This window comes from Heloderma suspectum, chromosome 10 (genome assembly GCF_057233095.1).
Source record: "Heloderma suspectum isolate Gila_16-S chromosome 10, 16-S_ref, whole genome shotgun sequence".
Taxonomy (NCBI): Eukaryota; Metazoa; Chordata; class Lepidosauria; order Squamata; family Helodermatidae; genus Heloderma; species Heloderma suspectum.
In genome coordinates this window covers 9771004-9797825 of record NC_139467.1, presented here as the reverse complement: position 1 = coordinate 9797825, position 26822 = coordinate 9771004, and the positions used below count along the sequence as shown (strand labels likewise).

General features: G+C 48.5%; 1 protein-coding gene across 2 annotated transcripts in view; it reads right to left on the bottom strand.

The window, feature by feature from the left end:
• Window positions 1–26531, bottom strand: part of LOC146337639 (cell adhesion molecule CEACAM16-like) — a 33557-nt gene extending 7026 nt beyond the window's left edge. The window contains exons 1-2 of one of the 2 annotated variants that reach the window (XR_014784909.1): window positions 26356–26531; window positions 7742–7907 (exon numbers count right to left, since the gene is read on the bottom strand). Coding sequence is in view for 1 of the 2 variants with exons in the window: in XM_084814330.1 (XP_084670456.1) it covers window positions 2164–2221 (58 nt within the window). In the remaining variant the exon portion in view is untranslated. Of the gene's footprint in view, window positions 1–2163; window positions 2279–7741; window positions 7908–26355 lie in introns of those variants that run through there. The other variant, XM_084814330.1, reaches the window with a different exon arrangement.
• Window positions 26532–26822: the final 291 nt, after the last annotated feature.

Below are 26822 nucleotides of genomic sequence, written 5' to 3'. Positions count from 1 at the left end.
TGAGGGACCATAAGAGGATTTTCCCCCTCCAAGGTCTGAGATAGTGCTCCGAACTCAGAAGGCGGAGTCAGAGATCACACACACACACACACACACACACGCCACAGCTGGCGCAAAGAGAACCATGCCAGCTGCCTTTCCAAGATCAGAAAAGCAACCTCAGAGATGAGAAAGAGGGGGAGCTTCCATGGGCGGGGCGGGGCGGGGTGGGGCTGGAACTGGAGTGGCCAGGATACAAGCTATCCTGAGGCCTCTCCAGCCTCCTCCCCTGCCCTTCAGAAGCGCCCTTGCTAGATGGGCAAAACATGCAGGGCAGGGAGGCGAAGATGCCCTCCACCATTTCTCCTGCCCTGCACTGGATGATTGGAATCCTTCCAGTTCAGGGGCGTCCGATCATCAAGAATGCAACCAGTAGGGATGTGCCCTTAGTTAGCATAGTCAAAGAGCTGCTGATTGACTTACCCTCCTTCCTGAATTTGTCTCCAGAAGCCCTTTTAAGGCCATCAGAGCCCACGGCCACCAACACACAGATCCAGTTCAAAATGCTGGCCTTAGCCCTTAAAGCAGGGATGGGCAGAAGGGAGATCATGGTGTACCAGTACAACCTTCCCCAACCTGGTGCCCTCCAGAGGTGTGGGACTACAATTCCCACCACCCTCAGCCAGCTAACATCTCTTTAGCTTCATGAAAGAAGGGGCTGACATACAACGTGGCCAGTGGAGGCTAGTGCTGCGATTTCGGTGGGGCTGTAAATCCATTCTGGGCTTTAGTCAGAACCAGCCAGAACTCTAAAGGAGCCATCCAAGGTGCTGAAACTATTTTGGGGGACTGGGTTCAGCACCTTGGATAGCTCCTTTAGAGTTCTGGCTGGTTCGGACTAAAGCCCAGAATGGATCCACAGCCCCACTGAAATTGGAGCCACCAGCCTCCACAGAGCATGGCCACCCTTAGTGCACCTGCTACCGTCTGATGTTCCTTGCCCGCCTCTTGACTTCAGTGTTCTAGGAGTCCTTTTGGACTGAACCAGTGCAGGGAAACCCCCTCCCTGCTCCTTTGCACTGCGTGACTCAAAGGCTTCCCTAATGCTGGTCAATATTTACATTCCCGCTGCTCTCCACCGCCCTCCCTCACCACCGCCGCTCCACACAGACATGTCCTGCCTTGAAACATTCAGGCCCAGGAACCAGAAGATGCCATCGAATGGAGAAAGCTTTGAACGATGGCTCGATCTCCCCGACATATGCGCTCACTTACAGTAGGAAAGGAGGAAAGTTGCGGTTCTGCTGACCCAGGGGGGACAGGACTGCAGTACTGTGACTGGTAGCGCATAAGGGGGAAGTTCAGCAGTGGGAGCTTTTCTCCACTGGCATGACAAGCTGTCCCTGCCCCAAATTCTCTCCCCTGCTTTTAAACCAACTGATTTTTAGGCATGACACAAATATTTGTAAAGTTTCATGTAAGGGTAGTTTTCCAGTTTTGCCTGTTGGAATTACGACAGTCACATCGTGTATTCAAAATCTGCGCTTAGGGATGGGAAAAAATCGCATTCAAAAATGAGAAATGCAAGAGCTTTAAACTTGAAAATATACCTCCAACCTCTATTGTGAAAATACAAAAGAGAAACTGCTTCCTTCTTAGAACAGGCAAATCAGGTGCTTGGCTGGGCAACAACCTCCAAATTTCTTCATGCTCTTGAGAAACAGATTCCTTTCTAGGGCAGGACAAACAGCTCTTCTCCCTCTCTTGCTTAATACTCCACTCCTGTGCTCTCCTCCCGCACAGGCTACTTGAGCAATGCCACTCTTGCCTGTGGAAATCCCTCCCCGCCCCCCCCCACACACACACTCTGCACAGTACATAAGACCAAGCAGGAGACCACTAGCCCCAAAGACAGTGCTCCACAGTCCCCAGGGTGTTCTTTCTGGTACCTTCCGTCCCACAATGCAGCAGACTGGACTGGTAGTTCTGTCAGGTGAGATGCAGGAAGTGGGCAGAGGACAATGAAAGAAGCCAGGAACATATGAACATCAGAAGAGCCCTGCTGGATCAGGCCAAGGGTCCATCTAGTCCAGCATTCCATTCACACAGCGGCCGACCAGCTGTCAACCAGGAACCCACAAGCAGGACACAAGTGCAACAGCACTATCCCAGCAACTGACGTACCTGGGCATACTGCCTCTGATACAGGAGGTAGCACATAGCCATCAGGACTACTAGCCATTGATAGCCTTCTCCTCCCGGAAAGACACCGGATTCCAGTGTCTTTCAAAGTTTTGTAAAAGAGAAAGAATTTCAGCAGTTTTTCTTACCCAACCCGTTGATCAGCTGCACCGGCCCAACTTTCCTGTTCTACATAATTGTTAAAGGTGCAGGAACCCTGATATGAGACCCAGTGTGATGTAGTGGTTGGACTTGCAGATGCCTCTCCATAATGGACTGGTACTCAGGAAATCTGGATTCTAGTCCCCACTACGCTATGAAACTCTCTGGATGACTCCCAGACAAACCCACACAGGGTTGTTGTGAAGATAAAATGGAGAGGTGGAGGATCACTGACGCTGCCTTGGAGGAAAGGCAGGATATAATCATAACAAGCAAACAAGTAATAATAATGTCAATTTGGGAAGCATTTGGAAATTAATTGAATGGTATTAATTAAACAAAGTTGGCAAATAAGTTTTCATTTGTGCAGGGAGTAGGGAGGGAATAGAGTTGCCAACATTTTAACCGGCCCCTGCTCCTGCCCCTTTAGCAGCTTGATCTGCAGGAACAAGGAGGTGATGAGTTTTATTTCCATCTTGTGAAAAGGTTCCCCGGTCCACTCCCATTGATCCAGCTGTTTGTTTATTTCTTTATGACTTGCAGATGCCTCTCCATAATGGAGTATTCCCTAGGCAGCTCAGGAGAGAGCCAGGGTGACCATATGCTAGACAGCTGGCAACTATACTTTCCCAGCTGCACTGGCTGCCAGTCCCTTTCCAGGCCAGATTCAAAGTGCTAGTATTAACATTCAGAGCCCTAAATGGCTTGGGGCCAGGCTACCTGAAGGATCCCTCCTCCTATATGTACCTGCTCCAACCCTAAGATCATCTTCAGGGGTCCTTCAACAGGAGCCCCTCCCAATGAAGTGAGGCAGGTGGCTACCAAGAAAAAGGCCTTTTCTGCTGTGGCACCCCGGTGTGGAATGAGCTTCTGAAAGCTATTCACCTGGCACCTACATTGTGCTTGTTCTGGCCCTAGGTGCCAGGCATTTTAGAATTCCAGTTTTTTAGGTCTGTTGTTTTAAATCTGCGACTGCATTTTAAATCTCTGCATTGCTGCTGGGTTTTACTCTGGTTGTACGTTTATACTGCAGTCTTAAGCTATTATGTTTTATATTGTATTTTATGCTGTATGTTGTGGTTTTAATTTTTGTGAACTGCCCAGAGAGCTTCAGCTATTGGGTGGTATAGAAATGAAATCAATAAATAAACCTTACGGGCGGTAGGAAGGAACCTTGGGTGTGGCATGAATTGAAAGAGGGACCTCTCACCCCAACTTGGGTCCTAACAACTCCACCTGGTCCTTCTCTTGCAGTCTTGGCCTTGGCCTGCGTCCTCCACCCAGCCAAAGCCGTCCACATCATTCCCCTTCCGCCGAGCCCTCGTGTCGGGGAAAGGGTCGCCCTTTCCGTGCAGGATATAAAGCACCAGACAATCTGCCTTTGGTACCGGGGTAACAGGATTAACAAAGGTAAAATGATCATCCAGGCTGAATATGGAAAAGTGATCAAAGGGGGGGGGGGCAACTGCACCTTAGTCATCCAAGGCCTGCAGCCCTCAGACACGGGAGAATGCTACTAGTTCAGCCTGCAAGGGTGGTGCTCAGGTCAAAGTGAGAGAAGGACTCCTCTGGGAAACGTGGCTATGGCTGGAGCCACAGGAAGGTCCACAAATCTTCAAAATTCCCTCACACCTTTGACTTTCCCCACTCAGACTGCAAATGTGAGATTTCCCCCGCTTCACAATGTAAGCATGTTGCGCCCGCTATCTTCTCTTGATTTTGTTGCTCTTGGCAGGCCTTGCGTATGAAATTCTGTAATTGAGGCAGAGGGATTGGGCATGGAACAGGAGATTAATCTGTACTCAGCCCTGGGCCGATCCTGATCCACTCACTTACTCTCATTGTGACCTACCTTGCAGGTTGTCGTGAGGATAAAACAAGGGGGGTTGTGGAGGAGGCAGAGGATAAACATGTAATAAAGAATAAATAAATGAAATGAGCAGCTCATGGTCAAATTCAAAATACCATTGCATGTCAGCTATCTTTGTGGGTGTGTGCCATAACACAGGCCTTCCTCCTGTGCACTGAACAGCAGGCTGTCTTATGGAAACTGAAGGGTGCAATACTATGCACGTTTAGTCAGAAAAAGGTCCTACAACTCCCCAGGATGCCCCATAGTGGCTGGGGCATGCTGAGAGTGGTAGGACCTTTTTCTGACTAAACATGCATAGCATTGCACCCTTAAGCATGTTTGTCATTTATGCCAGGGAAAGGCTTACCTGCCAAGTTCTGCAAATCAAGTGGTTTGTGGCCCAAGGCACAGGAGCAGGGACAGAAAACAAGACAGCAGCTAGTGGCTGGCACATGGGCAGTTGGATTGCTCTTGTGCCTTTAACAACAGTTTAATTGGCAAAAATCACTAGGTCCTGCTTTCCATGGCATGGAGAAAAGTGTTTCTTGGCTACTAATGGCTGCACAGATCATGGCTATTAAAGGCACAGCAACAAGGGCCAGTAAAAATGTTGGCAACCCTGGCAGGTTCAGTGTTAGACACTCTGTAAGAAAATCCGATGCTGTAAAGAACAATATTGTTTAGGAACCTGGAATGTAAGAGCAATGAGTCAAGGTAAGCTGGAGGTGGCCAAACATGAGATGGCAAGATTGAACATCGACATCTTGGGAATCAGCGAACTACAATGGACAGGCATGGGCGAATTTAATTCAGGTGACCATCATATCTACTACTGTGGGCAAGAATCCCTTAGAAGAAATGGAGTAGCACTCATAGTCAACAAAAGGGTGGGAAAAGCAGTACTGGGGTACAATCTCAAAAACGATAGAATGATCTCAGTACGAATCCAAGGCAAACTGTTCAACATCACAGTAATTCAAGTCTATGCCCCAACCACTGAGGCCGAAGAAGCTGAGGTTGATCGGGTCTATGAAGACCTACAACACCTTCTAGAACTAACACCAAAAAAGATGTCCTCTTCATCATAGGGGATTGGAATGCTAAAGTAGGAAGTCAAGAAATAACAGGGATAACAGGCAAGCATGGCCTTGGTGTACAAAATGAAGCAGGACAAAGGCTAACAGAGTTTTGCCAAGAGAACATGCTGATCATAGCAAACACTCTTTTCCAACAGCACAAGAGGCGACTCTACACATGGACATCACCAGATGGTCAATATCGAAATCAGATTGATTATGTCCTTTGCAGCCAAAGATGGAGAAGCTCCATACAGTCATTCAAAACAAGACCTGGAGCTGACTGTGGCTCAGATCATGAGCTGCTTCTTGCAAAATTTTGGCTTAAATTGAAGAACGTAGGGAAAACCACTAAACCATTCAGGTATGACCTCAATCATATCCCTTATGAATATACAGTGGAGGTGAGGAATAGATTTCAGGGATTAGACCTGATAGACAGAGTGCCTGAGGAACTATGGACAGAGGTCCGTAACATTGTTCAGGAGGCAGCAACGAAATCCATCCCAAAGAAAAAGAAATGCAAGAAAGCAAAGTGGCTGTCTGATGAGTCTTTACAAGTAGCTGAGGAAAGAAGGGAAGCGAAAAGCAAGGGAGAAAGGGGAAGATATATCCAACTGAATGCAGAGTTCCAGAGAATAGCAAGGAGAGACAAGAAGGCCTTCTTCAATGAACAATGCAAAGAAATGGAGGAAAACAACAGAATGGGAAAGACTAGAGATCTCTTCAAGAAAATTGGAGATCTCAAGGGAACGTTTTGTGCAAAGACGGGCATGATAAAGGACAAAGAAGGCAGGGACCTAACAGAAGCAGATGAGATTAAGAAGAGGTGAAAAGAATACACAGAAGAACTATAGAGGAAAGATCTTAATGTCTCTGATAGCCATGAGAGTGTGTTCACTGAACTTGAGCCAGACATCCTCGAGAGTGAAGTCAAGTGGGCCTTAGGAAGCATTACTAACAACAAAGCTAGCGGATATGACAGTATTCAAGCTGAACTATTTCAAATCCTAAAAGATGATGCTGTTAAAGTGCTGCACTCAATATGCCAACAAATTTGTAACACTCAACAGTGGCCACAAGACTGGAAAAGGTCAGTTTACATTCCAGTTCCAAAGAAGGGCAATGCCAAAGAGTGTTCAAACTACCATACAATTGCGCTCATTTCACATGCCAGCAAGGTTATGCTCAAAATCCTACAAGCTAGGCTTCAGCAGTATGTGAACCAAGAACTACCGGAAGTACAAGCTGGGTTTCGAAGAGGCAGAGGAACTAGAGATCAAATCGCCAACATTCGCTGGATCATAGAGAAAGCAAGAGAATTCCAGAAAAACATCTATTTCTGCTTCATTGACTACACTAAAGCCTTTGTGTGGATCACAAAAAACTCTGGCAAATTCTTAAAGAGATGGGAGTACCAGACCACCTTACCTGTCTCCTGAGAAACCTGTACGAGGGTCAAGAAGCAACAGTAAGAACTGGACATGGAACAACCGATTGGTTCAAAATTGGAAAAGGAGTATGACAAGGCTGCATATTGTCGCCCTGCTTATTTAACTTATATGCAGAGTACAACATGAGAAACGCCGGGTTGGATGAATCACAGGTCAGAATTAAGATTGCTGGGAGAATTATCAACAACCTCAGAGATGCAGACGATACCACCCTAATGGCAGAAAGCAAAGAGGATCTCAAGAGCCTGTTGCTGAGGGTGAAAGAGGAGAGTGCAAAAGCTGGTTTGACACTCAACATTAAAAAAACGAAGATCATGGCATCTGGCCCCATCACTTCCTGGCATATAGAAGGGGAAGAAATGGAAGCAGTGACAGATGTTATTTTCTTGGGCTCCAAGATCACCGCAGACAGTGACTGTAGCCCTGAAATTAAAAGACGCTTGCTCCTTGGGAGGAAAGCTATGGCAAACCTAGACAGCATAGTAAGAAGCAGAGACTTCACCTTGCCGACAAAGGTTCATATAATCAAAGCTATGGTTTTCCCAGTAGTAATGTATGGCTGTGAGAGCTGGACTATAAGGAAGGCTGAGTGGCGAAGAATTGATGCTTTCGAACTGTTGTGCTGGAGAAGACTCTTACGAGTCCCCTGGACTGCAAGGAGGTCAAATCAGTCCATCCTAAAGGAAATCAACCCTGAGTGCTCATTGGAAGGACAGATACTGAAGCTGAAGCTCAAATATTTTGGCCACTTAATGCAAAGAGAAAATTCCCTGGAAAAGACCCTGATGCTGGGAAAGATTGAAGGCAAAAGGTGAAGGGGATGGCAGAGGATGAGATGGCTAGATAGCATCACCGATGCAATGAATATGAACTTGAGCACACGCCAGGAGAGAGCGGAGGACAGGAAGGCCTGGCGTGCTATGGTCCGTGGGGTCACGAAGAATCGGACACGACTTAACGACTGAACAACAACAAAGAGGAAGTTTGCTTCTCACCCATAAGCTGACCTCATCTTTTCACAGACTGAAGCCGCTCACCTGGGATTCTTCACTCTCCATTTCTGGATCCCCTCCCTCGGAGTTCCCAGCTTGTGTGTCTCAGGAAGCCGAGGCCACAGCCTGCTTGCCAGCAGCGGATCCCAAGGACGAATCAGCTTTCCAGTTTTGCCTTCTTTCATCCTCTTTGCTCCGCTCTTGCCTTTCCCTAAAGAAATAAAAAGCCTCAATAAAATCCACATTGCCAATTCAAAACGTAGTAGCCTGGAGATGTGCTTGAGTCAATGTGTACAATTTTTCAGAGATCATATTGGGAGCGGCTCTTAGGTTGCAAACAAGCAGGACCAAAATGTTGCTGTCTACATGTCCTCATGTTTGGGATGCTCCATTCCATTTCTGCTTCCTCCGATTTTTCCGTTCTCAGCATTTGGCAATATAAACTGCAGGCATGTCCCCCTTCCCTGCCCCGATTTGGATCAGGACCACAGCTTGGGGAGGGTTGAAGCCCCCCTACCCCCATGCTTGGGTCCCAATCTAGTCCCAGCGTTTACTCTAGAGTAAAAAGGGGGGACAGATGTAGCTGCTATGTCTTTAATGTAATGACTGCTTCGGGTGTGACTGCATCGCCTGAGAGTTTGACAGATACTCTGGTTCTAAAACTGTCCTTTCTCTTATCCCAAAGGTTCAAGCCCCATTAAACACACACACACACACACCGCTCCACTGTGTTTAAAATACTCGTTGTGCTTTTTTTTAAAGCCCCCCCCCCATTATTTAGGGATCATTCTGACACCCACAGCAAAGCAGACGTAGGAGACACCAAAGGATATCCCATGGCACAGTATGCAATTTAGAAAGGAAAACTGAACTTAGTTTAAAGGAAATCAAACATGTACATAGCACTGAAAAGAAAAGAAAATACTTCCAAAAGTGGGTCTAGGAAAAAGAGAGAGAGAGAGAGGGTGGGACTGAAGGTTGAAAAATGGCCGATCAGAAAACTGTGGGCAAAACTCATACTCATCAAGAGGAATTCATGTATGTATGTATGTATGTATGTATGTATTTATTTATTTATTTATTACATTTACATTTCTGTACCGCCCCATAGCCAAAGCACTCTGGGCAGTTTGCAGACGGTATTCTCAACTTGTCTGTACATCCCAGCTACGGTGGCCACTTATGAAATGCCAAAAAAGAGGAAATGCATCACAAAAAAAGAGAACAAAAGAGGATGGTGGTTTACATAAATGTTGCCTATGCTAATATAGAAGTATAGATGTACATTTGAGGAATGAAGATTATAATTTAAATACAAGTGTAGTCCATCTCATCACAGCATGGAAAACGGTGACCAGTGGACCTGTGTGCCTGCCTGTTCCGTCAGCTGTCCAGGTGCAAACTGTGGATGGGCAACAATTTTTATGGTTCTTCCTTTTAAAATCAGGCTTGGACTTCAAATAGAGGACAGTCCTCTGTAAAAAAAAAAGACACATGGTCACCCTAATTAGCTGGCTGGGGAATGCTGGGAGTTGTAGGACTTTTTTCTGTCTAAACATGCATAAGATCGCACTCTTATTTATTCTTTATTGCATTTTTATCCTCCGCTTCCTCCAAGGGGCTCAGGTAGAAACAGACTACATCATCCAGTGAGATTAGTCCCCTGGTCTACATCCAACCCTATGACCACAACACCATTCTGCCTCACTTACTGGATTTCATACGCAAGGCCTGCCAAGGTCAGAGACATGAGGAACAGGTAAACATGTGCAGCTCACTCCCATTTTAAATATCTAGGTGAAATATCACTTCTGTAATCTGAGTGGGGAAATCCAAAGGTGTGGGGGAATTTTGAATAGTTGCGGACCTTTCGTGGCAGCTCCAGCTTTAGCCACATTTCCCAGAAGAGTCTCCCTCCCACCACCCTGACCTCGTGTACTTCTGGAAACCTGCAGCCATGCCAAGGCATCTGTCCAATCTTGACCCAAGCACCGCCCTTGCAGAACGGCCAAGTAGTTCTCCCCGGTATCCGAGGCCTGCAAGCCCTCAGCGACAAGGGCAGAGTCATTCCACAAGCTTTCGTGGCCTGTGAAGCCCCCGCTTCTTTGGATCACCGTTCCAACCAAAAGTTGGAAGATCATTTGACCTTTGTCAATCTTGTTACCTCGAAACCAAAGGCAGGTGGTCGGGTGCTCTCCATCCTGCACAGAAGGGGTGACCATTTGCCCCACATGGGGGTTTGGGGTGATGGGGATGATGGGGATGGCTTCAGCTGGTCGGAGGCCAAGGTGAAAACTGTATGAGAAGGATCAGGTGGAGCTGTTAGGAACCAATTTGCGGGGGGGGGGGTCCTCTTTAAATTCATGCCACACACCTAAGCTTCCTTCCTTTGGCCTCTAAACTTGTTAGACGCACTCCTTATTTCCCAATGCTCCTCAAATTCAGATTATCAGTGATTGGGGCACTTCTGCCTTAATACGTATGTGGAAGAGCAAGGCCAGCATCAAGGGTTGGCATGGCCATACACCTGCCAAGGGCCCACACCCCAGCAGGGGCCCACTGACAAGAGCCCCTTGGGTTGCTCCTCCTCTTCACCACTGCAACCTCCTCGTACCTCTGCTTCTCACTCTGGCCCAGATAGCTGTGCTGGCGAGGAGGAGGAGCAGGAGATGCCACAGCCTGCTTGCTCACCGGCTCTCTACCTGTCAAGTGAGCAAGCGGTAGTGTGAAATATGGATTTCAATTTACCCAGGACCACTCAGTTGATCAGGCTTGGGATCTTATGAGGTAGAGAAGAACACGCACACAACCCACGTAGATGAAAGAAAAGGAGATTTATTGAAATAAAGGAAATAAGCAAAAGTAGAACCTCCCCAGAGAGTTGCACGCTCTCTGAGGCTGAAGAGGTCACACACCTGTCAGGCACAAACTTAATTACAAAGAAATCTCAGAGAGTTTCAGGCTGTCCGAAGCTCAAGACTGAAGCGGTTACACGCTTCTTAGGTACAAACTTAATTACGAAGAAATCTCAGAGTTTCAAGCCCTTTGAATCTCAAGAGGTTGCATGCCTCTTAGATAAGAGCCCCAAACCAACAATCCTCAAGAAGTTGCACCCTTCTCTGAGGCTTAAGAGGTTGCATGCCTCTTAAGGTAGAAACTTAGTTACCCAAATGTGGTGCATTAGATGACTAAATATACAGTTAGCCCCTGTTTGTTGCTCAGCTCCAGATTGGTCCACTGCTGCAAATGGCCCACTGAGGCAACGGTGATACAGTGTCAGCGAGACCCAAGCCTAAGCCTGCTGTCTTATATCCTAAACCAAACAGTTAAGCATGACAGAACAAAGATAGCTGCACCCACAGCTAAGCCCTGGACAGTAAAATCCTTTCCATGAATTTTACCCAACATATACTCATCACAACGCTATCAAGTACTTGGCCAGAGCACTTAATACGTGTCCCGTGGATTGAGGGTACTGTTGGTATGTGCACATACGAACAATCCAGATGCAACCCCCCCCCCCCGCCAACAATGGCGGATTCAGGGGTTTTATACTCTTTTTTCCCTTGTTGGGGCTCATGAGATCAAAGAGGGGTTCAGTATGTTCTTTGTTGATAATACATCATGTTCCCAATTCCCAAGATTGACATTTGCTGTAGACCGCCCAGCACCTCCTTCCGACTCCCCAACATCTCTATGGTTATGAAGTGCCATCCTTGTTATCAGAACATCTGCAGATACCCCTCTTTTATTGGCCCATGTCCCTCTTCTGTAACTGATACTTTGGCAATCTTCAGCACATACCAGAGCACCCTCATCTGGCCAATAAAACCATTCACTCTCCATTCACACCTCCCCTTCCTGGTCTGGGCTACTCACATGAAATGGACTGGTTTAGAATGTTGACCTCTTTACATTTCTTAGTGTTTTGAATTAACACTCAGATCTCACAGATTACATCTCAGCATGTTTACAATTCAGGCTTGTATTCAGGGTCAAACTTTGCATTCTACTTCTTTTCACGCCACATCTGTTACATCGCAGAAGAAAACAAGAGTGCATTGTGGCGCCTGAAGTCTTACAAGATTCTCTACTGCCAGCAAGGGGAGGGGCGTTAGAGTGGGAAGCAATTTGCATTGACAAAAAAATCAAGCAAAGGTGGGTTTAAGAAATGAGAGAAATTAATAAAAGGGATAAAATGTTAGAAGTAAATATTTAAGGGAAATATAAGTGGATATGAGGAGACACTGGAAAGACAACTTGAAGAAAAACAGGAAAAATAAAATCACACTGCATCAGTAGCAACTATGAGAAAGAGGACGAGCAAGAGCAGCTGCTGACTATGGCAGTGAGATGGCAGACTCACGGGGGGCTGGGGGGGCTGGAAGGTAACTTATTTTCCATTTATTTATTTAAAACATTTATATCCTGCCCTATATCATTAAGATCTCAGGGCGGCGTACAGATAAAACCAATTCAGGGAGCAATCCTATGCGGATCGACGGTGGCCTCCAACCCCAGGGGCGACCGCCTATCCACGGCAGGGTGGGAGGAGTGGGGAGGAGCACATCTCCTCCACGCTCCCCCCGCCCTGCTTTTGTGGCTAGACAGCTGATTTCAGCCATCTCGCCGCAGGACCTCGGAGCACAGGGATGTGTGGCCAGACAGCACATAGGAAGTGTCACGCTTCCAACCTCCCTGCCCCAGCCCGCCCCCAGGCATGCCCCGTTTCCCCGCTCCACGCTGCTCTTAAGAGCACAGAGCGTGGGGCTGATCCGCACTGCCTACAAAGCGGTGCAGGCAAGGGTGGAGGTCAGTTTTCCAGGAAACGACCTCAGAGCGCGGGCTCCGAGGTAGGTTCCCAGGAACTGACCAATCCTATGGCCATCTAGCCGCTGACTAGCGGCCATAGGATTGCACCCAATAAATAGTTTAAATAGCTATAGCAATAAATGCCTTGCCCGACGGCCCTCCAAAACCTGGAGCAGGCCCTGTAAAAGAGGGGATTTGAGCTAGCGCAGCTCATCACGGGGTTAGCTGAGAAAAACTGCTGAAATTCTTTTCCATTTTACAAAACTTTTAAAGATGCCGGAGGCCAGGCCTCTTTCGCTGCCTCCTTCCTCTTCTCACCTGCCAGGGCTGCTAGTGCTTTCCAATGCATTGTGGGATGGAAGATGCCAGAAAGAGCGCCCGGCTTCTGACTAGCCCTGTAGTCTTTGGGGCTAATGGTCTCCTGCCTTGGTCTTTTATCCTGTGCATGGGGGGGGGGATTCCCTAGGCAAGGGGGACATTGTCCAAGTAGCCCCATGGAGGAAGGAGAGCACAGGAATGGTGCATCCGGCAAGAAAGAATGAATAACTGTCAGTCCTTAGAAAGGAAACAATTTCCCAATAGCATGGAGAACAGAAGCATGCATGTTGATAACTCCCCTAGTCCCTCGCCTCACCACCTGCTGGGCCTATTCTAAGGAGGAAGCCATTTGTTTTCTCCACAGGAGGTCAGAGGCATATTGCTGACTGATGCAGTCGCCCCTCTGCACGCTTCGACTGCCCCCTGCAGGCCGCTGCATCGGGTCTTCCCTTTGGTTGGCCGTGCTCTTGGGACAGCACGCTGGATCAGACCACAAGTCCATCTAGCAGGGGTGTGAATTGGCTGTGGACAAATCCTGAATCCAGTACTGAAATGGGCTGATTTGGAAAGATTCGGGAGATGTCCAAATCAAAGCAGAACTCCTCCAAAGCTGACCGAGCCAAATCTGGACCTTCCTGAAGCTTTGTCAGCAATTTGGAGGAGTGCAGAGACACAGACGGTATGTCTGCGAAGGGCTGATAAAGTTCTCCCGGAGCTGGCTCCCCGTGTTATCAAGCGTTAGCGCTTCAGAACTCATCATTCCTCATTCGCAGTTGTTTACCGGTGCTTTAGACAACATCACCATCCAGTTTCATTTCTGTTTTCTAAAAGCAATTTCATGGGGGGGGGTGTTCTGGGGGGAATCCAGTATTTTTTGCCAAACAAAGTGCGAGTCCCCACCAGTGCAATGGCTTTATTTTGCTATACCACAGTGCCAACTAGAGGTTATGTAGCTGAAAATACAGAAAGGCAGGAAAGGAAAAATAACTTCATGTAGAGCTCCAGTCTTAATTCTGCAATGGAAGTAGAAACAGCAGGTTAAACAGCCTTGTCCAGAAAACTCTGGTGTCTTTGTCATCATTCCCTCCAATAGCGAATTCAGTGCTGCAGTGCTGATAGAATGGGAGCCAAAACAGGGCTACTGAGCTATGAGCTATTAGCAGGCAGGCATCAGCACACTCAGCGGCACCCTGAAGTTTGCAGTTTCTAAGGACATTCCGCATCATTTTATTGCAGGGCCCGTTTCTACCTTTTGTTGTCATTTTTGCAAATATACAAGCAGAGCATAATGCAAGGAAATGGACTCCTACACCACTGCTGCCCAGTTTCAGGTTCCTGGGGACCCAGCATTGCAGGCAACATTTTATCTTCACAATAATCCTGTGAGGTACTTTCGGCTGAGAGACAGAGGCTGGCCCAAGGCCACCTGATGAGTAGGACGCAATCTGCTAGTTCCTGTGCATGGCTGGTTGGGGGTGGGAAGTAGTTGTCCAACACATCTGGAGAGCAGCACTGGGTTGGGTAAGCCGCTCTCTCCTTTCCCCTGCATCAGATTTCTACTTAAGTTCCTTGGGGCAAACACCAATGAATAAGACAGACAGACAGATCCTGGGTCTCCTTAGTCTTTTTTGTACCCTCTAACTTCCCCAGTCTAGTGCACTCCAGATGATTTGTGCTTCATCTCCCATCAGCCCCAGCTAGCATGGCCAATGGTTAGGAATGCTGGTAGTTGCAGTCCAAAACATCTGGGGGAGCATGGTGTAAATGGAGAGGACCGGGCGTGGGGTGTGTCCTCCTTACATACTGTCTTGCCCCTTTAAATAATCATACCTCCCCCATTCCCAGCTGATTGGTCCTGGGAACAGTCCAGGAGCCTATGATTGGTGCTCAGCTGCTCCCAGGGCCAATCTGCCCACAGGCAAGGATTCCACTTCTTCTGCCTTTGGCTCCGCCCACCAGCAGCATGCAGCCACCAACCTGCCCCCACATTGCTGCATGCAGCCCCTGGGAGCAGAAGGATTGCCCACCCCTGGTTTAGTAGCTTGTGGCTTTTCGTTTGCATGGTGGGTGTATTGTGAATGTGTGTGGCAGGTGGCGGGGGTCAAAAATTTTTCCAGCTCATTTTAACCTGCTGGTTTTAATCCCGGCTCCCCACGGCTACCTCAAGAAGTTCCAGGGAGGGAATCGCGGACTGTACTTGCCTTTCCACTGGAGATCCTGCTGGAGATGGACCTCGTCTGGGGGATACCTGCTGTTCTTACAGGCAGAGAGCGCGCGATGGAAGCAAAAGAGCTCCCGGGAAGCCTGCTGGCTTCCACAGCCATTGCTCCAATCAGCCACTAGGTGTCACCACCGCCATTTCCAACCCAAACGCTAGCGGCAGCAGATAGGGTTGCCACCTTTATTTCCTAGCCCTTGCTCCTCTGCCTTTAACAGCAGCCTGGCCCACAGAAATTTGTTCGCGAGGCATGGGGGGGGGGGAGGGCTACGTGGTAGCTCGGTTTCTGCATGTCAGGCGGCTGTTAAAGGCACAGAAGTAGGTCCGATAAAAAAACAAAACATGGCAAGCCTTGAAGAGGGTTACGGAGGCCTCTAACAGTCGCTTCGTTTTCGGACAGAGCAAGCAATGATGCTTATATCTCCGTGCCATGAAAAGCATCACCTGCTGATTCCTGGTGTGAAGCTGGTGTTACAGGCCCAGGAGCAGCCCAGGCCCGTTTTAACTGGTCAGTTGGCAACCTTGTCCTAGCATCTACGCTCGCTAATATCCTTGCTGATCCTTTTGTCTTTTAGCAGGAGCTGGGCAGGCGCTTCCCCCGCAATCGCTTCCTGGCAGGGGCCATGAAACCGTGGAACGGGACTTTCCAAACGTCTGGCTTCTGGGAAACCTGGTGTTTGGGTTTTGGGGTGGAAACAATTGTAGGAACTGGCCCCGCGCACTTACTGCACGGCTCCTTGGGAGCTCGAGGGGCCTCGTCTTGCCGGGCTTCGTAAGGAGAACATGCAAATGAGAGCAATCGAAGCCCCCCCCCCCGCCATGTGACATCCCGCGCCCCCGTCTCTGCTGCTTCTCTCATAATGGGGAAAAAACGACGCCGTGGATTTCTTAATATCTGCATGGATTCAGATCCCATCAGAATGCAAATACAGGAGTCCTGTGCCTTTACAAGTCCAGTCGGAGACGGAATGTCAGTAGGTGGAGATGGGCAGGCAGGGCTGGGATTCTCCAGCTGCTGAAATTCCTCTTAAAGGTACAGCTCTCTCCCCTCCTTCGCACCTCGGAGGCCGAGGGCCAGCTCCCACGTCTTCCAAGGGCCCGAGAGACAGGCCAAACTAGGCGGATAGGAAACTGCCTCAAACCGAATCGGGCCATGGATCCACCTAGCAAAGCATTGTCAGCACCGGCGGGCAGCAATGGCTCTCCAGGGTTTCAGGCTGGGTTTTTCTCCTGCCCTGCCTGAAGATGCCAGGTACTGAACCCGGATGCTGCTGCATGCAAAGCGTGTGCGCTACCACCGAGCCTCAGCTCTTCTCCAAAGATGTGACGTTATGCACATCTTTAGCTCTCACATGGTTGGCTTTTCTTTAATAAACAGCAAGCAGGGGGAGGGGGAGGGGTGACTAGAACAGGACTGCTGGGGATGATAGGGGTTGTAGTCCAGCACATCTGATGGGCACCAGGTTGGGGAAAGTTGGGTTAGAGTTGCCAACGGTGGATCTTCACCCAGCCAGAGAAGTCCATTTCTTCCTTCCCCACTTCGCAACAACACAGGACAAACCACAGCATGCACAGTTAGCAGAAGCAAGCAAGTGGTAAAGCTTTTCCTGGACTGAACCACTTAGAACTTGGGGGGGGGGGGTAAGCAGCAGGTTCTAAGTTTGAATTTGGAAGGATGGAAATACTCCCTGCATATGTAAATATTTATTTATTTATTTATTTATTTAAAAATAGGCTTAGCCTTCTCCCTGACAGTTTTCTATGAACATGTTTTGAGTGTTCTCTGGGAGTATTTAAATCCTAATCCTAACCTTTTGAAGCCTGGAGTGATACAGTCAAAGAAAAGCCTTCCCGCTTCATTCTACCAATCATATAAACCAGGCTTCCCCAAACTGGCGCCCTCCAGATGTCTTGGACTACAACTCCCACCTTCCTACAGTCACCCTGGTTGGTGGCTGGGGAACATGGGCACTGTAGTCCAAGACACCAGTTTAGGGAAAGCTGCTATAAGCCGGCCCAATAATATGTTCATTAATCTCCTATGCATTTCTGAAGGCACAGGACAATCTGGAAGGAAAGAAAGAAAGAAAGAAAGAAAGAAAGAAAGAAAACACAGAATACAACTACATTTCAGCAAGCATTTAGAGATCAGAGACCAGCAGGAAGGTCTATTGTCATTTCATTATAAGATATATATTTTAGCATTTTATTTTCCATTCTGCTGTCTGCCTTGTATCAAGATGGGTAGGGTTGGTTAGAAATCCAAAAATAAAATTGAAATGATAACAGATCATCTTGCTTCCATTAAAAAACAAAACCAAACCATGTTTCTAGACCTCATGACTTTGAAAAAATTTAGACTGAAAATTCAAGGGTAATGTTTGCTCAAGGCTTGGAACAATAGTTTCTGCTACTCTTTTGGCTTTTATCTCTCCAAAACCTTGATTGCTGTAGGACAAAACACAGATATCAAATATGGACATCAGGAAGTTCCTGATGCATTCCTGCCCTTGAAGCTAACCACGTCTTGTCCTGGCTAGTACGTGAAGAGCAGTTGGGAACCTTATCAGCTCCTTGGAGGAAAAGCAGGACACATCAAATGTTGCCATATCGATATCCAGAGATCTGGCTAAGGTTGCCACCTTTCTGGCCCTGCTCCTATGCCCTTAATGGCAGCCTGACACAAAGAAACGGGGCAGGTAACCCTTTCTTCGTCACTTTACCTCCATCCCCAAACAATCTTTTATCAGCTTAATTATTTTGTGCAAAGCTGATGTTAAAGATACAGGAGCAGAGCCAGAGCATACAGCTGGTAATCCTGAATCTGCAAATCATATATTTTTTAAATCCCGAGGCAGGAACAGGAGACGATTCAGCCTTCTGCCCTTGTTCCTCCACCTCTCTCTTCAGCCTCCCTCTCTCTGCCTGCCTTCAGTGGCGTAAAACCAGAGGCCTGCTTGCCACAGCTGCTGGGCAAAGTTGGCTCATTCCCCTGCTTAATTTCTGCCTATCAGGCTGCCGCTAAAGGCACAGGAGGAAGCCTAGAAAAGTAAGATGGTGACTCTCCAAGGGGACATCCCAAGTGTAAGAGTAATGGCTCAGGATGGGCCTTCTGGGCTCAGTTCTTGGTTCCCCAGCAGGCTTCCCTACGTAAGCTGTTAAGTGACTCATGCCCTCTGTTTCCCCTGGTTGCGCTGGAGAAATCTTCCTCCCTGACTCATCCAAGGTTCTCCAGCTTGCAAAAGCAGAAAGCAATGAAGAATGTCTCAATAGGAATGATGTGGGTGAAACCCAGCAGGCCAGGAGTTCAGGCATGAACCCACTTGGTTAAAAAGAGATAAAACAAGATAATTGTCAGCAAGATTCCTCTACTTTTTTGCTGCAGGGAGCAAACAACAGCTCCCCCCAAAGCAGCCCACTTTGCCTTCTCCCTTCCCTTAAAAGGGGGGGGGGGAATCTGTATAGCACCTTTGCAAAAAGGATACCAAGGCCAGTCTTCCCAACCTGGTGCCCTCCAGTGGTGTTGGACTACAACTCCCAGCATCCCCCAGCTGGGGGGGGAATGCAGCCTGTGCTTCAAAGTCAGCAGCACAAGCTGCATTTAGGGAAATGATTAAATGAATCGTCACTCTGGATTTGGAATGACCATGAATTTGGTCACTTGATCCCTTAGTCACATCCGTGTTAACGAGTAGCAAGTAACCTTTGATTTCACACATTTACAGGCTCCCTGGGCAGGGCTGAGTGTGTGTACAAAGCCAGCATAGGCAGTGGTGGAGCTGGAGCCATTCATCCTTGGGGAAGGACAACACCTCAGTGGCACAGCCTGTCATTTGTGAGCAGAAGGTCTCCGGTTGAAGCCCTGCTGTCTCTAATGCCCAGATGTTAAGCCAACCACCTTCCTGAGACCCCGAAGAGCAGATAGCAGCCTGAGTAGACATTTGCTGAGCCAAGGGTAGTCTGACTCGCTCTAATGGCTGATGCCCTCCAGATGTTTTGGACTATAGCTCTCATCAGCCCCAGCCAGCATGATTGGGGATGGTGGGAGTTGTAGTTCAAATCATCTGGACAGCACCCACTGGGGCAGGCTGCCATAGCTGCTCTGGGGTACAGCTGGAGCACACTTTGGTTAGGTCTCAGCTGATGGAAATTGGGATATGCTGATTTTCCAAACCGCCTTACTCCTCCCCAGTACAGCTCTGATTGTCAATAGTTTTCAGCCCTGTGTAAACGGGCCTTTTGGGGAGTGGACAGGCGGGGGAAGGGGAGGGAGAAACAGATTATAAAATCATAGAGTTGGAGATTGCCTTGCAGGCTGTCTACACAATCCCTGCTCAATGCAGAAAATCCAGAACTGAGAGAAGCTCTGCTTGAAAACCTCGAGGAAAGGAGAGTCCATCATGCCCCCCTAAGAGCCTTTCTACATGAGGCATTTGTTATGTGCTTGTGATTCTTTACTCATGGTTGCTTATGGGTTCTTTAGATGACATCATGTGATCCTCCAGTTTCACTTCTGTTTTTTAAGAGCACTTTCCCAGGGTTTTTTTAGAATGTGGAAAATGGAGTATTATTTCTGAAAGCGAAAGGGAGGGTATTTTCCTACTTGGGTAACTGTGATATTCCCCTATGGCACAGCACCACCTACAGGTTAAGTAGAGGAAAAGCAGGAAAGGAAAAGTTCTTTGTGTAGAGCTCGGATCTCAACTTTGTGATGAAACCGAAAGTAGATGTAGCGATTAACAGCCTTGTGTACAAAAGCCCTAAGTAAGTGGTTCCATTGGCAAACAGCACTATCAAGGAGTCCCTCCTAATGTTCAACAGAAATCCACCTTCCAGTAATTTAATGTGTTTTATTATTTTTAATCAAGTTTCATTTATGATCATAAGCCTCGAATGTCATTTTTCTTGATAGAAAGGTGGGGTACAAATCAAAGAAAGAAAGAAAGAAAGAAAGAAAGAAAGAAAGAAAGAAAGAAAGAAAGATGCAATCCTATGCATGTTTAGATGGGAAAAAGTTCTACAATTCCCAGCATTCTCCAGCCAGCCATGAAGGAATTGTAGGACTTTTTCCTGTCTAAACATTCATAGGATTGCACCCTAAATAAATAACTTCAGTACCTTTTGGATCTGCTCCTGCTGTTTGGGGCAGCAGCAGAGGACACGTCGTTGATTTGACTTCATTAATTATTTTTACCCCTTGCAGACCCACGAAGGGGCCTACAGCATCCGAAGCATAAAACATAAGAGATAATTATCCTGAAAATGAACAGTTTGAGACAGCAGGAGAGCAAAACCAAACAACTATTCGCCCCCTGAGCTACCTTTGGAGATGGTGAAATCTTGGAAGACAACACCAAGGACTTGGTACCGAACTGATGTCCGTAGGAACAGGACCGCAACTCCCCCCTGCAAACTGCTACTTGATTGAAGCAAGTTGTTTGAAGCAAGCAGGCACCCTCCAGATGCGCTGGACCACAACCCGGTCCTGGGAATGATGGGAGTTGCAGTCCATCACATCTCGAGAGGGGAACCCGATTGGGGAAGGTTATTTGAGGGCTTCTTTTAAGCTGAAAACAGACCATGTTAAGCAACTTTTGCTTTGAACACTGTTATCACTTCTAGGGAGCAATCCTATTGGGATAGGCGGCCACCTCTGAACACGGAGGCGACCGCCTATCCAATGCAGGGCAGACAGAGTGCGGAGGGGATCTTCTCCTCTGGGCTCCAGCCACCCTGTATTTGCAGCTAGACGGCCGATGTTGGCTGTCTAGCTGCGGGACATTGGAGCGGGAGTGGCAAGAGGCCAGCCAGCGCATGGAATGCGTCGTACCAGCACTTTTGCACTCCCCGCCCCTGGGAATACCCCCTTTTGCCCTACTCCACACTGCTCTTCCGAGTGCGGAGCCCAGGGACGAGCCACACTGCCCACAAGGGGGTGGGGAGGTGGCTTTCTGGGAACCGGCCCTGGAGCACAGGCTCTGAGGTCGGTTCCCAGAAACCAAACAGTCCTATGGCCATCTAGCCGTGGCCATACATTGCGCCCTTAAAGGCTTTTGTAGATGGATGTTTGTAAGCTTATTGTTTAAAGATTTGCTTCTTTTTGGGGGGACCTTTGTCTGTATTGTTTGCAAACCTGAAAAAGAAAGAAGGGAAGAAGAAAACACAAAATAAAACCTGAGGGCCCTTTGGATCCCTTTTAAATGTTGTCATTTAGAGGGAAATGTGCAGCGATACCCTTCTCCTTTAGGGGCAACAACTGGCACCACCCACAAGGGATATCGCATGCACAAAATCAATTGCACCTTTGTGATTCGCACCAGTTTAATCTGGAATAACTACCACCACCTTTTGGTTCTGCGCTAGCATCCATCAGCATGCACTGAATGGTGAATACTTTTACTGCAAGGGTCCAGAAGCTCAGGCCCAGGCAGCAACGCTGGCCCACCTGGGGCCCTGATCCGGCCTTCAGGAGTTCCCCAGAGGGAACTCCTTTGCCCCATACATCAATCATTTTGTGGCTTCCCGGCTTTGCGAAGTTTTCCCTCGCATTCTAAATGGTTGAAATTCCTCTCCAAAGGCATCCTTATTGGCAGGAAGAGCTTGAAGCTAAAATATACTAATACTTTTGGCCCCACCCACCACTGGATCTGGGCCCCGAGAGCTTCTCCAAAATGGAATCTGGCCAACAGGCTGAAAGGGGTTCAACCTCCCTGTTTTGCCATTCCTGTTTTTGAATACAATTTAGCGGGGTTAATAGGTGTTGATTAAGGCTGGGGCTACCTTCCCGTGGAGGTTATCTGTCAAGGGCTACCTGCTGGGGGTGGGCGGAGACAGTGCCACCTGTTTTCTCCCTCTTCCTCTCTGCCATCCCCATCTGACCGTGGGTCCTTCCTCTTTCTGATACTCCCTCCCTGTCCCTTCTCTCTCCCTTTTCCTCCCCGCCCAGCAGGCTGCCAGGAGAAAGACAGATCACTCTGGCCAGAAGTCTGAACAAATTGCTTGCAGGAGGCTTTTGAAACGAAGCCAAGGAAGCTACCTTTGGCCTTAGGACTGCAGGCTGCCCACTCCGTTGGCAGTAAGGGGTTAATCTCTCCTAAGTGATCTTCAGCATTTATCCCTCAGCCATCATTATTTAGTGTGATGAAAACAAAAAGGGATTGCCAGGAGCTCCAAAAGGATTTCTCCAAACCTGGAGAATGGGCATCTAAACGGCAAATGTGGGTCAATGTAAGCAAGTGTAAAGTGATGCACGTTGGGGCAAAAAATCCCAATTTCAAATATAACCTGATGGGATCTGAGCTAGCAGCGACTGACCAAGATAGAGATATTGGGGTTGTGGTGGACAACTTGATGAATATGCCAACACAGTATGCGGCTGCTGTAAAAAATGCAAACTCCATCTTAGGCATAATTAGAAAAAGACTTGAGAATAAAACTGCCAATATCATACTGCCCTTAAACCAATCTATGGTGCGACCACACTTGGGATACTGTGTACAGTTCTGGTCACCACACCTAAAAAAAGATATTGTAGAGCTGGAAAAAGTGCAGAAAGGGGCAACTAAAATGATCAAGGGGCTTGGAGCATCTCCCCTATGAGAGAAGGTTACAACAGCTAGGATTGTTTAGCTTGGAAAAAAGGAGGCCAAGGGATGACATGATAGAGGTCTACAAAATCATGCATGATGTGGAGAAAGTGGATCGGGAGACATGCTTCTCCCTCTCTCACAATACTAGAACCCAACGGGGTCATCCCATGAAGCCGATGGGTGGGACATTCAGGACAGATAAAAGGAAGTCCTTCTTCACACAGCACATGGTCAAACTGTGGAATTCGCTACCACAGGAAGTAGTGATGGCCATCAATTTGGATGGCCTTAAAAGGGGATTTGGACAAATTCCTGGAGGAAAAGGCTATCAGTGGCTACTAGTCCTGATGGCTATGTGCTGCCTCCAGTACCAGAGGTGCTATGCCTATGTACACCCGTTGCTGGGGGACATGGGTGGGAAGTGCTGCTGTGCTCATGCCCTGCTTGTGGGTTCCTGGTAGGCAACTGGTTGGCCACTGTGCAAACAGAATGCTGGACTAGGTGGACCCTTGGTCTGATCCAGCAGGGCTCTTCAAGAGACAACTGGGCAAGCAACACTTTAAAAACCAGGTGGGGGGAGGAATTATCCCTCTGGAGAATGAGGCTGAAGACTGAGCCCTTTGTGTGAGCACTGAAAAATCCCAGCAGCCCCCTTCCATAGTCCAAAAATGTTTGGATCCATCAGAGAATGCAAATAAGGGGCAGAGGTACCATGGGGAAACGAGAGCCTGGAATTGGTGCTGGAGAAGACTCTTACGAGTCCCCTGGACTGCCTGCAAGGAGGTCAAATCAGTCCAACCTAAAGGAAATCAACCCTGACTGCTCACTGGAAGGACAGAGCCTGATGCTGAAGCTCAAATATTTTGGCCTCCTAATGCGAAGAGAAAACTCTGGAAAAGACCCTGATGCTGGGAAAGACTGAAGGCAAAAGGAGAAGGGGACGGCAGAGGATGAGATGGCTAGATAGCATCACCGATGCAATGAATACGGACTTGAGCACGCTCCGGGAGAGAGAGGAGGACAGGAAGGCCTGGCGTGCTGTGGTCCATGGGGTCGCGAAGAGTCGGACACAACGACTGAACAACTGTGATGGCGATATTTAAAGAGCACTATCATGTCCCCCCCCCCCCGGCCTGACCTCAGTCTTCTCTTCCCCAGTCCCCTCCCCACTCTTTCCCCATAGGACCCTTTTCCTTGCTCCTGACCATCTTTACTGCCTTCCCCCAAACCCATTCAGATCTGCCGACATCCTTCTTAAAGGGTGACCCACAAAACTGGACACGCTACTGCAGATGAGGTCTGACTAGTAGTAGTGCAACTAGGTAATGTTAGACCCTGGACTTAAGGCGCAATCCTACGCATGCTTAGACAGAGAAAAGCCCTACAACTCCCAGCATTCCCCAGCCAGCCATGTAGGGCTTTTTTTCTGTCTAAGCATGCGTAGGATTGTGCCTTTAATGATCTTATCGGGGCTTTCTTTTGATGACCGTGTGGATTATTTCAGTTGTGAGGCACACAACGTACATTTCTCTTCTCCTCCCCGCTATATCCCGGGCCAACCACCATTCTTTGCTTTACAATGGCTTCTGCATTCCTGACGTATTAGAACAGCATGACCACTTGCCAAACCTGATTTTTTTAAAAAATAATACTATCGAGCACTGCAGTTTTGCATTTTAAACTCACTTAAAGCATAGCACCATCAGGACTGCAGGTATACAATGGAGTTTGCTTCTTGTGCCCATATCACCTCCTGCTCTCTGAGTGGTCATTTGGGGGAACCCCTGGACTGCAGAGCTCTGGGCTTTGGCCCCAAAGTCCAGCCTTAGCTGCACCAGTGCTGACGCGGGCAGAATAAAGTTGAACTATTACTTCTAATGGCTTGCAAACTATGACCTAAAATCACATTAGCCTTTTTGGCTGCTAGGCCACATTGCTGGCTCCTATTCCACTTGTGAGTGACTGTAATCCCAAGATCCTTTTCCCATGCACTGCTGCCAAGCCAGGTCCCACCCTATCCTTGTGCATTTGATGCTTTGTTTTTTGCTGTTGCCTAAAACAGAGAATGTTGCATTGGTCTCTGCTGAATTTCATGTTGTTAGTTTCATCTCAGTTTTTCATTGTATCAAGGTCGTTTTTAATGTTATGATTAGTCAGATGTTCCAGACTGTTGCAATGCATGGGTTTTAATGAATGGTGTGAGATTCGTAACAGCGTTACAGATTATGAATCAGAGTGGCAATTATTTCAGATTAATTAGTATGTGAACAGTAGGAAGCTGTCATATACCAGGCCAGACTGCTTGTCTATCTAGGGACAGAGGAAGCTGTGTTACACTGAGTCAGATCCTTGGTCCATCTAGCCTGGTATTGTCAACACTGAGCAGATCTTCAGGGATTCTGGCAGGGCTCTTTCCTAGCCCTACCTGGAGAAGCTGGGGATTGAACCAGGGATCTTCTGCATGCATAGCAGGGACAGAGTTACCACTGAGTTACAGCCCCTCCCCAAATAACCCGGTATTGTCTACTTTGACCAGCAGTGGCTGTCCAGGATCCCAACAGAAAGGAGATCTGGTGACCAGCAGTGGTTGTCCGGAATCCCAACGGAAAAGAGATCTGGTGACCAGCAGTGGCTGTCCAGGATCCCAAAGGAAAGGAGATCTTTCCCAGTCCTGCCACCTGATCCTTTTAACTGGAACTGCCAAGGCCTGAACCGTGAACCTTCCATGTGCAAAGCGCGTGCTCTGCCACTGAGCTGCTGTGGATGCCGTGCTGTATATATCTGAACAATATGATAGGTTTGGGTGTATAGCAATTATTGCCAGAGTCTGTGCCAGGACACATGAGTGCCCCATGGAAAAAGTGCCACCACTCCACTGTGACAGATAGATAAGTTAGGCACCTGTGAAGCTACAAACAACCAACGGGGGGGGGGGGCTGACCAGTGCATCTCTCTGTGCCTTACTATGGTGGCCATTTCTCCCCCACATCAGCTGCGGCAGAGGGTTGCATAATCCCGCTGCACCGGGTGGGGAACATGCTCCTGTCAACCATTCCCCACAGCAAGGGCAGGGCAGTATGAGCTGCCCTTAGGGGAGACTTTCTGGCACACCCCTGCAGGAGTCCCTGTGCACCATCCAGGCCTGCTTCCAAACCGGAGAAAGGTTCACGGAGGAATGCGAGAGGCGGCGGAGCTTAGCTGTGGGCAAGCCCTGCAATTTCCCAGCCTCAGAAAGTGGAAGTGTTTCAGGAACCAGGAGGGCCTCCATGTTTCACAGGCAAGAGAGGCATGCGCTTGAGCAACCCAATATTTGGAGAACGCTCACGCAGAAGAAGGAACACAGGCTCCACTCCCATTATGTACGAGGACGTTTCTCAGCAATCCCCCCGCCCCGTTGGCACTAGGGAGACCTCTTCCTCCCACAGTTCCTCTTCCTGAACAAACACCTTTAGTCATATATTAAGCTGACTTTGAATTCCACTTAACCCTCTCGCGCCCGAGCGGCTGCCTCTCTTCCCTCGGCCAGCAGGGGGCTCCGCAGCACAGCTCCGAGCGACCTCGCCTGCCCTTTGGTCCAGTTCTGGGGGAATCCCACCCCGTCCTCCCCCTGCTCCCCCCCCCCCGCCCGCAAACGGCACGTCACTCGCACGCCCATTCCGTGCAGCCTGGGGCATCGTTGTGCCTGGAGAGAGAGAGAACCGGCTGGTCCGGTTTCTACGTACCTCGGGCTCTTCCTGCCATCCTACGCCACTTGCTGGCCAGCTTCTGCCTTGAGGGCTAAGAAAGGCGCAGGTTGCCACCTTTTCTCCTCCCTGGCCCTGCTGCTGCTCCTGGGCCTTTAACAGCAGCCTGCCTGTCATGGAGGAATCTAGCAGACGAAGCTTTTCCTGGCATGGAGACAAACGGAAGCTTCACCTGGTAGCTTTCCGCAGGCCAGGTTGCTGTTAAGAGCACAGTGAAAGAAAAGAAAAAGTTGGCAGCCCCATTTTCTCACCACAGAGCAACCTCAGACACCTGAGGTTTCCAGCTGCACACTAGAGAGTAAGCCTCGTTGGACACCGAGTCTGTTGTTGTTGCTGTTTTAATATATATAGTACTGGGCTGCGCTGGGCTCCAGCCCCTTTACGAGCTTGGTGGCAGGCAGAATTTCAACAGGTGCGGCTTATTCCATCGCTACATGTGGGTGTGG